A 16,681-nucleotide genomic window follows, 5' to 3' on the forward strand; every position below is an offset into this window, starting at 1 on the left:
TGATCTTCTGATTGACTTCCAGATCTTCTGATTGACTTCCTGATCTTCTGATTGATTTCCTGGTCTTCTGATTGATTTCCTGGTATTCTGATTGATTTCCTGGTCTTCTGATTGACTTTCTGGTCTTCTGATTGATTTCCAGATCTTCTGATTGATTTCCTGGTCTTCTGATTGATTTCCTGGTATTCTGATTGATTTCCTGGTATTCTGATTGATTTTCTGGTCTTCTGATTGATTTCCGGATCTTCTGATTGATTTCCTGATCTTCTGATATATTTCCTGGTCTTCTGATTGATTTCCGGGTCTTCTGATTGACTTCCTGATCTTTTGATTGATTTCCTGATCTTCTGATATATTTCCTGGTCTTCTGATTGATTTCCGGATCTTCTGATTGATTTCCTGATCTTCTGATATATTTCCTGGTCTTCTGATTGATTTCCGGGTCTTCTGATTGACTTCCTGATCTTCTGATTGCTTTCCTGGTTTCCTGATTGATTTCCTGGTCTTCTGATTGACTTCCTGGTCTTCTGATTGACTTCTTGGTCTTCTGATTGACTTCCTGGTCTTCTGATTGACTTCCTGGTCTTCTGAGTCACTTCCTGATCTTCTGATTGACTTCCTGGTCTTCTGATTGACTTCCTGGTCTTCTGATTGACTTGATATTAGTAAACAATTATGAGTTTGGAATATTCAAAAGTTGTGCATCAGTTAACCAGAAAAACCTTCACTACAATTTAAACTACATTAGTAATACATTAATATGCTTGTAGATAACCATATGCAGTGTTATTCATGCATTTATTTATTTTCTGTTCTGTGCAAAAGGCAGTAACATCCTCAGTTGCTAGGCAACTTCCTGGAGAGACATCCCCTGGCAATGTGAATGTTACAGATTCTGAGATACGGAATTGGAGACCAGCAAAAACACAAAAATATGAGCCAGCAAGATAAAGGACATGGACAGGACATGTGGCCACCTGGAAGAAGAGCTGGTAAGCCCACTCTCTCTCTCTCTCTCTCTCTCTCTGACCTCTCTCTACTCTCCCTCTCTGCTCTCTCTCTTCTCTCTCTCTCTCTCTCTGCTCTCTCTCTCCCTCTCTGCTCTCTCTCTTCTCTCTCTCTCTCTCTCTCTCTCTCTGCTCTCTCTCTCTCTCTGCTCTCTCTCTGCTCTCTCTCTGCTCTCTCTCTCTCTCTCTGTGGTGTAGTGGGTGGTGTCTCCATACTCTCCTGCATCTGTTTGCCTGTCTGTATGTCTGTCTCAGTGTCAGGGCAGGCAGCAGGTAGGCAGGACAGGCGCAGGGCAGACGGGCAGGCAGGCATTGTATTTACCTAGTCAGCCTGGGGAGTCCTCTCTCTCTGGCACAGGGACATGTAGCCCACAGCGGGGTGGCAGAGGACAGCAGGCTAGGGGGGTTGCCCATGCTCATGCCCAGGGACAGGTCATGACGGGCCAGTACCAGGGGGGTTTTCATGTAGAGGGTCGAAGCCTTAGCCATATCGGGGGGCAGGGGAGCATGAGGCGGCAGCGACATGTCACCTGGCAGCGGGTGGCCGTGCGGGAGGGCGTGTTTGGAGGGGAAATGCAGGCAGCTGGGTTTGGGGTTCGAGTTGATGTCAAGCGAGGAAGAGGAGGAGGAAGAGGAGGAGGTGGGAGGCGGGAGAGGGGGGGTGAAGCCAGACCATCGCAGCGGGAGAGGAGGGGAGCCGGGGGGCTGGGACTCTGGCCCTGGGGCCACGGGGCGAGGACAGGGTAGGACCTTGGGGTGGGGGTAGAAGTGGTGGGGGGCGGGATGGGGTAGGGTGGAGGTGGGGTAGGGAGGGGGCGGCCGGTCCTCCCCTGGCCTGGGGGGAGGGTAGACATGAGAAGAGTCCGGCCGATTGGGCGACACGTCGTCTGAGCTGTAGGTATATAAAGAACAGAACAAAGAAGAAAGAGCTGTAGCTGAACAGAGGGAGGGAGATGGGGCGGTGGTGGCGGTGGTGGTAACGGTGGTGGCGGTGGTTGTGGTAGCGGTCGTGGTGGCGGTGGTGGTGGTGGGGGCGGTGCTAGACGGTTATCTTGTTGTGATTACTGAGGTGTCGGTAGTTAGCTAGTGTCTAATCCAGAGCAAAACTAAAAATCAGAGTTTGTTTTCTGGTGTGGAGAAGGCAAGCGGACGGTGGGGAGTGAACCAAGCGTAGCACACAGACTGCAGTCAGCTTTGTGAAGAGAAACAACAAGCAGAAAGAACAGCAAGGCAAAAGCAAAAGGGATTCCCAAAGGAAAGAAAAGAGGGCTGCTGTGGAGCCTGTAAAACTCCCTCTGTGATCAACGTGTGTCTTCACACGGCAAGAGGCTATGGTGAAACAGTCTCTAACGAACTAGAAGGGAGGATAACCCAATTGGCTTTGACCTCTACAGTATGTAGTAGCCTGAGATTGGCCTTTATGTTTGACCACGGCACATATTCAGAAAGGGTCTCAGAGTAGGAGTGCTGATCTAGGATCAGGTCACCCTGTCCAGCTAATAATATTCATTACGAGCTAAAAGGCTAACTGATCCTAGATCAGCATTCCTACTCTGAGATGCTTAATGGCTTAATGACTCTAATATGGGCCCAATCAGACACAAATTCAACATATAATGTTATAGAGTTCCCTCAGCCAGCCCAGGGCAGTGTGAGACAGACACAAAACCCTTTCATCTCATTGGCTGAAAGAGCAACAGAGCAGGAGGGAGAATAAGCCAGTCACAAGCCAGAACCAAGCATATCTTATAAACAGCCTTTCTGCAACACAGGAGCAACATTTCACATGGATGCAGCCATTATTAATTCAAACAATAACAAAATGGATGTACAGTTGAACTCGGAAGTTTACATACACCGTAGCCAAATACATTCAGTTTTTCACAATTCCTGACATTTAATCCTAGTAAAAATTCCCTGTCTTCGATCAGGTAGGATCACCACTTTATTTTAAGAATGTGAAATGTCAGAATAATACTAGAGAGAATGATTTATTTCAGCTTTTATTTCTTTCATCACATTCCCAGTGGGTCAGAAGTTTACATACACTTAATTAGTATTTGGTAGCATTGCCTTTAAATTGTTTAACTTGAGTCAAACGTTTCGGGTAGCCTCCCGCAAGCTTCCCACAATAAGTTGGGTGAATTTTGACCCATTCCTCCTGACAGAGCTGGTATAACTGAGTCAGGTATGTAGGCCTCCTTGCTCGCACACGCTTTTTCAGTTCTGCCCACACATTTTCTATAGGATGAGGTCAGGGCTTTGTGATGGCCACTCCAATACATTGACTTTGTTGTCCTTAAGCCATTTTGCTACAACTTTGGAAGTATGCTTGGGGTCATTGTCCATTTGGAAGACCGATTGCGACCCCGCTTTAACTTCCTGACTGATGTCTTGAGATGTTGCTTCAATATATAGACATAATTTTCCATCCTCATGATGCCTCATGATGCCATCTATTTTGTGAAGTGCACCAGTCCCTCCTGCAGCAAAGCACCCCCACAACATGACGCTGCCACCCCCGTGCTTCACGGTTGGGATGGTGTTCTTTGGCTTGCAAGTGTCGTGTCTTTGGCTATGCCGGATTAAGTGATATGACATGCTATCCTATAAAAGTCTTTCTCTGTAATTAATATCACCTGATTCGCTAATCATGTAAATGTAATTAACTAGAAAGTCGGGACACCACGGAAGAGTGTTTATAGAGCCATTATCTTCCGAGTAAAATCTTAAAAACTTAGTAATATTTCACATCGATAGCCGTCAATATTAATCCTCCTATTATTTTCAGTCTCATAATGAAAGTTGTAAATTCTTGGTTATCTTCACAAACCCTGGCTAACAAGTTGAATCAGCAATACAAAATTGGGTTTAATTATTTATTTACTAAATACCTAACTAATCACACAGAATTACATATACACAGAATACAAATTATGTCATACAGAAAACATCCCTGGTGGACGGAGCCGACATGGCGGCGTGTTACACAAAGAAAGGGGGTTGGGCTTGAATGAAAGAGCGGGAAGACTGAGGAACAAAAGAAACAGCAGCTATGCTATCGTAAATACATTATCATATGCATTCTAAATCACCGCCCATTTGGAAAAGGAAAATGCAATAAATATTTTCTCTGAGCTGCGCTTCGGTAGGTTGGTCGTAGATGCTGGCGGTGTTGGCCAAAAGAGATCTTCCTGTCCTTGGAAGAATGTCTCTTTTGGTAAATTGGATACGTTGTAGTATCTTTGTCGTGTGTTAGGCTGGATCCGTCGTCCGTCCTTTCCTAGCCCACGTCTACAGCGGCCGCTGCTAACTCAACGGCTAGGAAGTATCACTTCTGTAGTGAATAAGTTCAAAGTTCATACCATTCGCCACCAATGCTCACGCTGAAGTTGGCTTAGTTCTGTACTTGACATGTGTGTCCTTTTAACGCAGAGGCTGCAGACCTCACGTAGTGGAACTCTGGTTACATTGTGTCATTGTCTTATATAGTGGTGAGGGGAGAAGGGTGTGTTTCATCGTTTATAACCCCTGTCTCTTCACAGGGGCGGGCCACTGATTAAGCAGGGCACTTTCCTTATGAAAACCCAATTCTCTCATTTGGAAGCTAAAATTACATTTAATCTTTTAACAAACAGTTTCAATATCAAACATTTAACTTGCACAACAATTCCATGTGAATTTGATAACTAGAATATGTAGACTTTCCCAGGTACAGTTTATGTCGTCCTGTCATCAGTCATAATGTCTCAGATGACAACCGAACTGACATCCATACTCATTAAGTTCCAACGCATATATCCAACTGGTTATATTACCGAAATATGGTTCCTTTTCCCCATTCATAAACCTTACCCACAGGCCAACGTCATGACACAAGCCTCCCCCTTTTTCCTCCAAACATAACGATGGTCATTATGGCCAAACAGTTATAACTATGTTTCATCAGACCAGAAGACATTTCTCCAAAAACTACGATCTGTGTCCCCATGTGCAGTTGCAAATCGTAGTCTGGCTTTTTTATGGCGGTTTTGGAGCAGTGGCATCTTCTTTGCTGAGCGGCCTTTCAGGTTATGTCGATATATGGCTCGTTTTACTGTGGATATAGATACTTTTGTACCTGTTTCCTCCAGCATCTTCACAAGGTCCTTTGCTGTTGTTCTGGGATTGATTTGCACTTTTCACACCAAAGTATGTTCATCTCTAGGAGACAGAACGCGTCTCCTTCCTGAGCGGTATGCCAGCTGCGTGGTCCCATGGTGTTCATACTTGCATACTATTGTTTGTACAGATGAACGTGGCACCTTCAGGCATTTGGAAATTGCTCCCAAGGATGAACCAGACTTGTGGAGGTATACAATTTTTGTCTGAGGTTTTGTCTGATTTCTTTTGATTTTCCCATGATGTTAAGCAAAGAGGCATTGAGTTAGAAGGTAGGCCTTGAAATATATCCACAGGTACACCTCCAATTGGTTCAAATGATGTCAATTAGCCTATCAGAAGATTCTAAAGCCATGACATAATCTTCTGGAATTTTCCAAGCTGTTTAAAGGCAGTCAACTTAGTGTAAACTTCTGACCCACTGAAATTGTGATACAGTGAATTATAAGTGAAATAATCTGTCTGTAAACAATTGTTGGAAAAATTACTTGTGTCATGCACAAAGTAGATGTCCTAACCGACTTGCCAAAACTATAGTTTGTTAACAAGAAATTTGTGGAGTGGTTGAAAAACAAGTTTTAATGACTCCAACCAAAGTGTATGTAAACTTCCGACTTCAACTGTATCAATTCCAGATTGCCACTTTAATGTGATATTAACTGGGATGGATTGTATTAATAACTGGTGCGGTTTAAGATGAGAGTAGAAATCAAAACGGTCAAAGTCACTCAGTGTGTCAGCAGAAAACACAGTAGCCCTGGCAACAGAGGTCAACTCAAGCCACGTCACTGGGACCAGGTTGAATAATGACATGCTCTCAGAGACTTGTGGAGTGAAATGATATGTGACATTTAAATAAAGAAAACGTATACGTATGTACTTCAAATAAAGTGTTCATGTTAAATAAGCTATAAACCATAGTGTACCCTCTCAAAACTGAAGGAACGTTAGCTAGCCCCTGTTTATTATCTTCCACAATGACATAAACCTGACAGACTAAACAACAACGGTGAAGTGGAGGGACAGACGATGAGGAGAAATATAGGCAAACAAGAAAGAACCCCAAATCATGTCAGAGATGAGACGAGATTAACACGTCTGTGAGACATACAACAACAACAACAACACAACAACAACAACACAACAACACAACAACAACGGCTCAAACACTTCAAGTCATGGAGAGCTGGTGAAGATGATGATGATGGTGGTGAAGACGGGAGGAAGGTGGAGAGGAGGAATCCTCCATGGTGGTGGTGGTGGTGGGGACTTACCCGATCCGGTCCCTTTCCCCAGGTTGAGGTGGGGGTGAGGGGGACTGGGCCAGCTCTCCAGGCTGCTCCAGGATGAGGGAGTGGTCAGCAGGGGAGCCAGGACCCTGGATGCTGGGAGGGGTGGACGAGGCCTTACGGGCCAGGGTGGACGAACCCTTACGTGAAACCCAGGACGTGTCCATCACCCGGACACCCATACTGGGAGGGACAAAGACACATAAAACAAGAGACGGTCAGACAAGACGAATTAAAAACGAAACAAACTGTAGAGAAATTGAGAGTTGAGAGGAGGATGTTGGGACTAGAGGAGGTCAGGACTAGAGGAGGAGGAGGTCAGCACTAGAGGAGGAGGTCAGGACTAGAGGAGGAGGAGGTCAGGGGACTAGAGGAGGAGGAGGACAGGACTAAAGGAGGTCAGGACTAAAGGAGGAGGAGGTCAGGACTAGAGGAGGAGGAGGTCAGGGGACTAGAGGAGGAGGAGGTCAGGACTAGAGGAGGAGGAGGAGGTCAGGACAAGAGGAGGAGGAGGTCAGGACAAGAGGAGGAGGAGGTCAGGACTAGAGTAGGTCAGGACTAAAGAAGGAGGAGGTCAGGACTAGAGTAGGTCAGGACTAAAGAAGGAGGAGGTCAGGACTAGAGGAGGAGGAGGTCAGGACATTGAGGAGGAGGAGGTCAGGACTAGAGGAGGAGGAGGTCAGGAAAATAGGAGGAGGAGGTCAGGACAAGAGGAGGAGGAGGTCAGGACTACAGTAGGAGGTCAGGACTAGAGGAGGAGGAGGTCAGGACTACAGTAGGAGGTCAGGACTACAGGAGGAGGAGGTCAGGACTACAGGAGAAGGAGTTCAGCACTAGAGGAGGAGAAGGTCAGGGGACTAGAGGAGGAGGTCAGGGGACTAGAGGAGGAGGAGGAGGAGGTCAGGACTAGAGGAGGAGAACAGGACTGGAGGAGGAGGTCAGGACTAGAGGAGGAGAACAGGACTGGAGGAGGAGGAGGTCAGGACTAGAGGACGAGGAGGTCAGGACTAGAGGAGGAGGAGGTCAGGACAAGAGGAGGATGAGGACAGGACTAGAGGAGGTGTCAGGGGACTAGAGGATGAGGAAGTCATGACTAGAGGAGGAAGCCAGGGGACTAGAGGAGGAGGAGGTCAGGACTAGAGGAGGACCCATACAGTACCTTTGTATTTTCCTTATGCTGCTTTGACGGGGCAAAGAAACGAGAGGCACGTAAGTGACACATTCTGTTAATTTTCTATTCATACACAGAGGCTAGTTTAGAGGGCTATGGAGCTACATAGATGATTAGGGAGCTACATAGAGGGTTAGGGAGCTATATAGAGGGTTAGGGAGCTACATAGAGGGTTAGGGAGCTACATAGAGGGTTAGGGAGCTACATAGATGGCTAAGGAGCTACATAGAGAGTTAGGGAGCTACATAGAGGGTTAGGGAGCTACATAGAGGGCTAGGCAGCTACATAGAGGGTTAGGGAGCTACATAGACGGTTAGGGAGCTACATAGAGGGATAGGGGGCTACATAGAGGGCTAGGGAGCTACATAGAGGGCTAGGGAGCTACATAGAGGTTTAGGGAGCTAAATAGAGGGTTATGGAGCTGCATATAGGGTTAGGGAGCTACATAAATGGTTAGGGAGCTACATAGATGGCTAGGGAGCTACATAGAGGGTTATGGAGCTATATAGAGGTTAGGGAGCTACATAGAGGGTTAGGGAGATACATAGACGGTTAGGGAGCTACATAGAGGGTTAGGGAGCTACATAGAGGGCTAGGGAGCTACATATATGGCTAGGGAGCTACATGGAGGGGTATGCAGCTACATAGAAGGTTAGGGAGCTACATAGAGGGCTAGGGAGCTACATAGAGGGTTAAGGAGCTACATAGAGGGTTAGGGAGCTACATAGAGGGTTAGGGAGCTACATAGAGGACTAGGCCAGTGACTAGTGTGGGGATTGGAATGTGCTGAGTGTAGAAGGGGCTAGTATAGAAGTCTAGGGGGCTACAGAGGGAACCTGCAGAAGGGGCTGGTGTGGAAGGCTGGAGGCCTACAGAAAGGACCTGTAGAAGGGGCTAGTGTGGAAGGCTGGAGGCCTACAGAGGGGACCTGTAGAAGGGGTTAGTGTGGAAGGCTGGAGGCCTACAGAAGGGACCTGTAGAAGGGGCTAGTGTAGAAGTCTAGGGGGCTACGGAGGGGACCTGTAGAAGGGGCTAGTGTAGAAGTCTAGTGGGCTACAGAGGGGACCATTGGAAGTGGCTAGTGTGGAAGGCTAGTAGGCTACAGGGCTACAGTGTAGTCTGTACTCGGGGGATGAGATACACAGTGACAGGGAATAGAGGGGTTCAGAGGTATTGGGACATGCCAGACCAAATGACTAGCCTGCACTGTCCTACCAAGAGGAAATGAGTGCATCGTTAGTTAATACAGTAATTAAGCCAAGCTGAGTTCTCTGGAGTGGACTCACACGCAAAGACAAACACATCGTCACAACTCTCCTCAGTCCAACACAGAAACAATAGCCTGCCTTTGATAACCGCCGCAGTTACAAAACTGGTCACTATTCTACATGGATAATAACTATATTTTCTACCAGCGTCTCACACGGAGAACTGTTTGGGGTTGAAGTGTGTGGTGAGAAAATGATATATCAATTGGAAAGAGTAAATCTGTCTGTCTCCTCTGTCTCTGTGACAGTCTCTCTGTGACAGATGGGTTGCCTCCCTCAACGTTCCAGCGTTACGGGTTTACACGTTTGTAGAAGTTTGGCCGTCAGTTGGGACAGAGATGTTGAATTGTAAATGGGAAGCGGGACGGCGGTGACGTCACTGCTGCATCCGCTTGTTGCCCTAGCTAAACATCAGTACAACTCCCGCCCACATGTTAAGCTCCGCCTACCCAAACTTGTGATTCGTTGGGAGAGTCGTCTGTCTGTTTTCCCCTTTCTAAATGTCAGAGAGAATCTAACATTCTGCCCAGACCTTGTGCCGTTGCTCCAACGTTGCTCCAATGTCTAGTTCTCCGAAACTATTTCTGTGAGGGAGGATTTTGGCCTGTCTGCCAGTGATTTTCCACCTGGTGAGTCAGGGAGGGCAGGTGACGTTCCAGACTGAGAAGGATAGGCTAGGTGTGCGTGTGTGGTTTGTGTTTGTGTGCGCGTGCGTGCGTGTGCGTGTGTTTGTGTGTGTGTAGATCTCAGGAGAATGCGAAGAAGCAACTAGAAGCAACCTCTATCACTGCTGCAGTGTTGCCATAGAGACGGTGCCGGTGCCACTCACCGGGCCGGGACTATTTAAACAAGGTGTGTGTGTGGACTATTTAAATAAGGTGTGTTTGCATTCCTAAGGTATCCCTCTCTAGATGAGGGCTGATAAAGCTGACAGCTGATTGGATATCTACCCTCCTGTGTTCTACTGAGACCTCTACTGTAGATGAACAACCACTTAAAGGGCTATTCCACCACTTTGTGAAAACAGCGCGTTTCTAAGTTTTGTTGAAACTAAAATATTACGTTAAAAAGTTCTACCTGATGACATCATCTAAAGTTTAAACATTACAAAAAGTGAATTTTCAAACACTATGATATTTTCAGTGATGTTTGGAGCAAGAAAATACCCTTCATTGGGCTCGAAACTAAATGCCGGTTTTGAAAATCACAGGTTTTTACTTTAATCCTACCCCGTGATGTCACAAAGCCTTTTTAAAGGGCTTGTCTTCTAGTCTTTTTAACCACAGATCATAGAGTGTGTTCTCACATACTGTATGTAGACGCTGGTTTGGTGCTGGAGAAGTGCCCCTTTAAAGGCTTTAAGAAGCCTTCATAAACACTTCATAATGAATTTCGTTTTCAAAGATGCTTCGTTAAACCTTTAAAGATCTAGTTCATTATGTAAATTCTCTGCCTGAGTTGTGTGTTTTTAACAAACTAGGTTCTGGCTCAAGACTTTAAAAAACCAACAGAGAAGAGAAGGAGTGGGTGACATCACGTGGGTTTAGATGCTGCATGAGAAGAGCGAGAGAGAAAGGGGGAAGTGAGAGAGAGAGGAAAAGAGAGAGAGAGAAGAGAGAGAGGAAAAGAGAGAGAGAGAAGAGAGAGAAACAGAGAGAGAGAGAAGAGAGAGAGACAGAGAGAGAGAGAGAGAAACAGAGAGAGAAACAGAGAGAGACAGAGAAGAGAGAAACAGAGAGAGAGTGAAGAGAGAAACAGAGAGAGTGAGAGAACGAGGGAGGATGGATAGAGAAGCTTGCACTCAGCAGCAGCCTACCCATCCTTCTTGTAGAATTCCAGCATCATGTTGTCAGTGGCAACGCTGAGTGGGCGTCTACCATGGTCATGCGGCAGCTTGCGTTCTGATTGGTCCATGTCTGGAGAAGGCATGGAGCTGTAGTTTGAGTTGTGGTTGGTGTGGACAGGACTGCCGTAGCAGCCAGTCAGATTAAACTCAATATCTATAGGAGAGGATGAGAGAGGAACCAATTAGTTCAGGATCCTAAAGACAGTGTGTGTTGCAGGTATGTGTGTGTTTGAGCTTGCATGCATGTGTGTGTGTGTGTGTGTGTGTGTGTGTGTGTGTGTGTGTGTGTGTGTGTGTGTGTGTGTGTGTGTGTGTGTGTGTGTGTGTGTGTGTGTGTGTGTGTGTGTGTGTGTGCGTGCGTGTGAGTGTGTAGTGTGAGTGAGTGAGTGAGTGAGTGAGTGAGTGAGTGAGTGAGTGAGTGAGTGAGTGAGTGAGTGAGTGAGTGAGTGAGTGAGTGAGTGAGTGAGTGTGAGTGAGTGAGCGTGTGTGGGTGGGTGGGTGGGTGCATGTAAGTGTGTGTGTGTGTGTATGTGTGTCTCACCTCCAGGGAAGAACCAGTCAGCGTGCTGTATGATGGGTTCTATGATCCCCACTATCTGAAGAGACACTGTGGTCATCATCTCTGTCATGTTCCTGGAAACAACAAGCACTCAGTCAGACAGGAAAAAAATCACTGAAACAATGTGAGGTGCTGTCACGCTCTGACCTAGGAGAGCTGTGTTTTCTCTGTTTAGTTAGGTCAGGGTGTGATAGGTGGGTGGGCATTCTATGTTTTGGCCAGGTATGGTTTCCAATCAGAGGCAGCTGTCTATCGTTGTCTCTGATTGGAAGCCATACTTAGGCAGCCTGTTTTTCCTGTGTTGGTGTGGGTAGTTGTTTTCCGTTTTGTTAGTATACCCGACGGAACCGTTGGCTGTCGTTTTGTTGTTTTTGTTTGTTTTCATTAAAGTAAAGTATGAGCACTCTACACGCTGCGCCTTGGTCCCCTTTATACGACCCTCGTTACAGAACTACCCACCATGATTGGATCAAGTGGCGTGCCCAGGCAGAAATGGACACCTGGTCACATAAGGAGTGGATGGAAAGGAGAAAATGGACTTGGGGCCAGGTAATAGAGAGATATCGGAGCTTACCGGGGAAGAACGAGAGGCAGCTCCCAATTTTTTTTGGGGGGGGGCACACGGGTAGTTTGGCTGGGCCAGGGGTGAGACCTGAGCCAACTCCCCGTGCTTATTGTGGTGAGCATGTGCCTGCCTCTCGCACTCTCTCTCCAGTGCGCCTCCATAGCCCAGTATGTCCTGTGCCTGCTCCCCGCGCTCTCCCTCCAGTGCGCCTCCATAATCCAGTACGTCCTGTGCCTGCTCCCCACACTCTCCCTCCAGTTCCCCTCCATAGCCCAGTAAGGCCGGTGCCTGCTTTGAGCTCTCGGTCCTCAGTGCGTCTCCCCAGTCCGGTGAGACCTGTTCCAGCTCCACGAATAAAGCCTCCAGTGATAATCGATGGTCCGAAGCCTGTAGAGATGATCCATGGCACGAATCCTCTAGTGATGATCCATGGCCCGGAGCCTGTAGGGATGTTCCATGGCACGAAGCCTCCAGAGGTAATCCATGGCCCGGAGCCTGTAGAGATAATCCTTTGCAAAAAGCCTGTAGGGATTATAAATGGTCCGGAGCCTGTTGGGATAAACCATGGCACGAAGCCTGTAGGAATAATCCATGGCCCGGCACCTGTAGAGATAATCCATGGTATGAAGCCTCCAGTGATGATCCATGGCGTGGAACCTGTAGAGATGATCCATGGCATGGAGCCAGCAGCAACGGTCACTAGTCCGGAACCTATAATGACGCTTCCCAGTCTGGAGGCTCCGGCGACGCTCCTCCATCCGGAGCCTCCAGCGACACTCCTCAGTCCGGAGCCTCCAGCGATGCTCCTCAGTCCGAAGCCTCCAGCGATGCTCCTCAGTCCGGAGCCTCCAGCGATGCTCCTCAGTCCGAAGCCTCCAGCGATGCTCCTCAGTCCGAAGCCTCCAGCGACGCTCATCAGTCCAGAGTATTCAACGGCGGTCTGCAGCCCAGAATCTTCAGCGACGGTCTGCAGCCCAGAGTCTTCAACGGCGGTCTGTAGCCCAGAGTCTTCAACGGCAGTCTGCAGCCCAAAGTCTTCAACGGCGGTCTGCAGCCCAGAGTCTTCAACGGCGGTCTGCAGCCCAGAGTCTTCAGTGGCGGCCTTCAACTCAGAGTCTTCAGCGGTGGTTGGCGTTTCAGAGCCTCCGGCGATGACCCACGGTCTGGTTCCTCCGGACACACAGAAGCGGGGGGATCAGTGGGCGGGGGGTTCTACGCCCGGAACCAGATCCGCCGCCAAATATGGATGCCCACCCGGACCCTCCCCAATAGGTTCAGGTTTGCGGCCGGGAGTCCGCACCTTTGGGGGGGGTGGGGGGTACTGTCACGCTCTGACCTAGGAGAGCTGTGTTTTCTCTGTTTAGTTAGGTCAGGGTGTGATAGGTGGGTGGGCATTCTATGTTTTTGTTTTCTATGTTTTGGCCAGGTATGGTTTCCAATCAGAGGCAGCTGTCTATCGTTGTCTCTGATTGGAAGCCATACTTAGGCAGCCTGTTTTTCCTGTGTTGGTGTGGGTAGTTGTTTTCCGTTTTGTTAGTATACCGACGGAACTGTTGTCTGTCGTTTTGTTGGTTTTTGTTTAAGTGTTTTCATTAAAGTAAAGTATGAGCACTCTACACACAGCGCCTTGGTACCCTTTATATGACCCTCGTTACAGGTGCACTTGATTTAACTTGGGAGTTTGCACTTTTGGGACTATTCGATAGGTTACTGAGTAAAGTGAACCACATGCTTCAAAAGTATTTCAAGGTTCCCTCCGCAGACAGTCAAAACTCGCACTAAAATGTTGACTGATAAGGTAGCCTATATTGAGGAGAGAGAGAGAGAGAGAGAGAGAGAGAGAGAGAGAGAGAGAGAGAGGGAGGGAGGGAGGGAGGGAGGGAGGGAGGGAGGGAGGGAGGGAGGGAGGGAGGGAGGGAGGGAGGGAGGGAGGGAGGGAGGGAGGGAGGACAGGACAGGACACGCACCCACTCTCGTTGGAGTGAGTCCAGAGCAGGTTGGGACCCAGAACTATGGCCATGTTACCAGGAGTCATCTTGTTGGAGTCCTGATAATCTCCTAGCTTGGCTAGGAACTTGATTAAGTATCTGATAGGAAGAGGAGAAATACACACTCAATCAATCAGTCTATCAATCAATAAATAACTCAATCACCACATGCTTTACAGAAAAAAGACCTGGAACCCTAAAGACCAAGCAGCATCACAGTCACCAGACCTGGAACCCGAAATACCAAGCAGCATCACAGTAACCAGACCTGGAACCCTAAACACCAAGCAGCATCACAGTCACCAGACCTGGAACCCTAAATACCAAGCAGCATCACAGTCACCAGACCTGGAACCCTAAAGACCAAGCAGCATCACAGTAACCAGACCTGGATCCCTAAATACCAAGCAGCATCACAGTCACCAGACCTGGAACCCTAAAGACCAAGCAGCATCACAGTAACTAGACCTGGAACCCTAAAGACCAAGCAGCATCACAGTAACCAGACCTGGAACCCTAAATACCAAGCAGCATCACAGTAACCATACGTGGAACCCTAAAGACCAAGCAGCATCACAGTAACTAGACCTGGAACCCTAAAGACCAAGCAGCATCACAGTAACCAGACCTGGAACCCTAAATACCAAGCAGCATCACAGTAACCAGACCTGGAACCCTAAAGACAAAGCAGCATCACAGTAACCAGACCTGGAACCCTAAATACCAAGCAGCATCACAGTAACTAGACCTGGAACCCTAAAGACCAAGCAGCATCACAGTAACCAGACCTGGAACCCTAAATACAAAGCAGCATCACAGTAACCATACGTGGAACCCTAAATACCAAGCAGCATCACAGTAACCAGACGTGGAACCCTAAAAACCAAGCAGCATCACAGTAACTAGACCTGGAACCCTAAAGACCAAGCAGCATCACAGTAACCAGACCTGGAACCCTAAACACCAAGCAGCATCACAGTAACCAGACGTGGAACCCTAAAAACCAAGCAGCATCACAGTAAGTAGACCTGGAACCCTAAAAACCTAGCAGCATCACAGTAACCAGACCTGGAACCCTAAACACCAAGCAGCATCACAGTAACCAGACCTGGAACCCTAAATACCAAGCAGCATCACAGTCACCAGACCTGGAACCCGAAAGACCAAGCAGCATCACAGTAACTAGACCTGGAACCCTAAATACCAAGCAGCATCACAGTAACCAGACCTGGAACCCTAAAGACCAAGCAGCATCACAGTAACCAGACCTGGAACCCTAAAGACCAAGCAGCATCACAGTAACTAGACCTGGAACCCGAAAGACCAAGCAGCATCACAGTAACCAGACCTGGAACCCTAAATACCAAGCAGCATCACAGTAACCAGACCTGGAACCCTAAAGACCAAGCAGCATCACAGTAACCAGACCTGGAACCCTAAAAACCAAGCAGCATCACAGTAACTAGACCTGGAACCCTAAATACCAAGCAGCATCACAGTAACCAGACCTGGAACCCTAAACACCAAGCAGCATCACAGTAAAAAGACCTGGAACCCTAAAGACCAAGCAGCATCACAGTCAGCAGACCTGGAACCCGAAAGACCAAGCAGCATCACAGTAACTAGACCTGGAACCCTAAAGACCAAGCAGCATCACAGTAACCAGACCTGGAACCCTAAATACCAAGCAGCATCACAGTCACCAGACCTGGAACCCTAAATACCAAGCAGCATCACAGTCACCAGACCTGGAACCCTAAATACCAAGCAGCATCACAGTAACCAGACCTGGAACCCTAAATACCAAGCAGCATCACAGTAACCAGACGTGGAACCCTAAAGACCAAGCAGCATCACAGTAACCAGACCTGGAACCCTAAATACCAAGCAGCATCACAGTAACCAGACCTGGAACCCTAAATACCAAGCAGCATCACAGTAACCAGACGTGGAACCCTAAAGACCAAGCAGCATCACAGTAACCAGACCTGGAACCCTAAATACCAAGCAGCATCACAGTAACCAGACGTGGAACCCTAAATCCAAAGCAGCATCACAGTAACCAGACCTGGAACCCTAGTCACAGGCAGCTCCATTCTGATCTCCACTAATTGTTATTTTGACCAATCACATCAGATCTTTTTACATCAGATCTTTCTCAGAGCTGATCTGATTGGTCAAAAGACCAATTAGTGATATAAGATCCGAATTGGTCTGCCTGTGTAAACATAGTGTCACAGACTCAGAAATTTAACACCCAGATAAAACACAATCTAAACTGATTCATCTCATAAACAACATTAGTAGGTTGAAGTTGACTCTAGACGCTGACCTTGGGTCAGTTTTGCAATTCCCCCACTAATGGTTAAGGTTCAGAGTGGGGAGGGGAAGCTAATCCTAGATCTGAACCTAGAGGAAACTTCAGCCTGGCAACAACCCAAACATATAAAACAGATGCTCACTGGAGGGTCCATGCCTACTATCAGTAGGTCTATGTAGACTGTAGAGAGGGAGGGAGAGATGGGTACTGACCTGAAATTGTTGAAGTTGTCAGTTGGTAGTTTTTCACACGCCGCCAGCAGAGCTTGTAGTCTCTTGTCCATATCCTGAATACTGGATGGGGAAGAGAACAGTGAACAGGGCTCAGGCTGTGTTGTAGTCAAGGCAGTGTTATTCTCAGTATTGTTTCCTACCAGGGAGACCAGCAGGCTACAGTGTATGGTCATTGAGAGGCTAATTGGTGTCAGCTAACCATCTGAGGGACAGTGGGAACCACGGGCCGGAGGTTGACAAACACTGTGTTAACACTGTGTTAACACTGTGTTAA

At 47.7% G+C, this 16,681-nt stretch overlaps 1 protein-coding gene across 3 annotated transcripts in view; it reads right to left on the minus strand.

Annotated features, from left to right (window-relative positions):
- Positions 1-16,681, minus strand: part of LOC106594506 (rho GTPase-activating protein 44) — a 165,439-nt gene that overhangs the window by 12,520 nt on the left and 136,238 nt on the right. The window contains exons 13-18 of one of the 3 annotated variants that reach the window (XM_045715774.1): positions 16,387-16,467; positions 13,834-13,953; positions 11,284-11,375; positions 10,713-10,896; positions 7,617-7,634; positions 6,443-6,640 (exon numbers count right to left, since the gene is read on the minus strand). In XM_045715774.1, coding sequence (XP_045571730.1) covers positions 6,443-6,640; positions 7,617-7,634; positions 10,713-10,896; positions 11,284-11,375; positions 13,834-13,953; positions 16,387-16,467 — 693 coding nt within the window. Of the gene's footprint in view, positions 1-6,442; positions 6,641-7,616; positions 7,638-10,712; positions 10,897-11,283; positions 11,376-13,833; positions 13,954-16,386; positions 16,468-16,681 lie in introns of all 3 variants that reach the window. The other 2 variants (XM_045715773.1, XM_045715775.1) reach the window with 2 other exon arrangements.

The sequence above is a fragment of the Salmo salar genome, chromosome ssa03 (assembly GCF_905237065.1).
Source record: "Salmo salar chromosome ssa03, Ssal_v3.1, whole genome shotgun sequence".
In the NCBI taxonomy this organism is placed as follows: domain Eukaryota; kingdom Metazoa; phylum Chordata; class Actinopteri; order Salmoniformes; family Salmonidae; genus Salmo; species Salmo salar.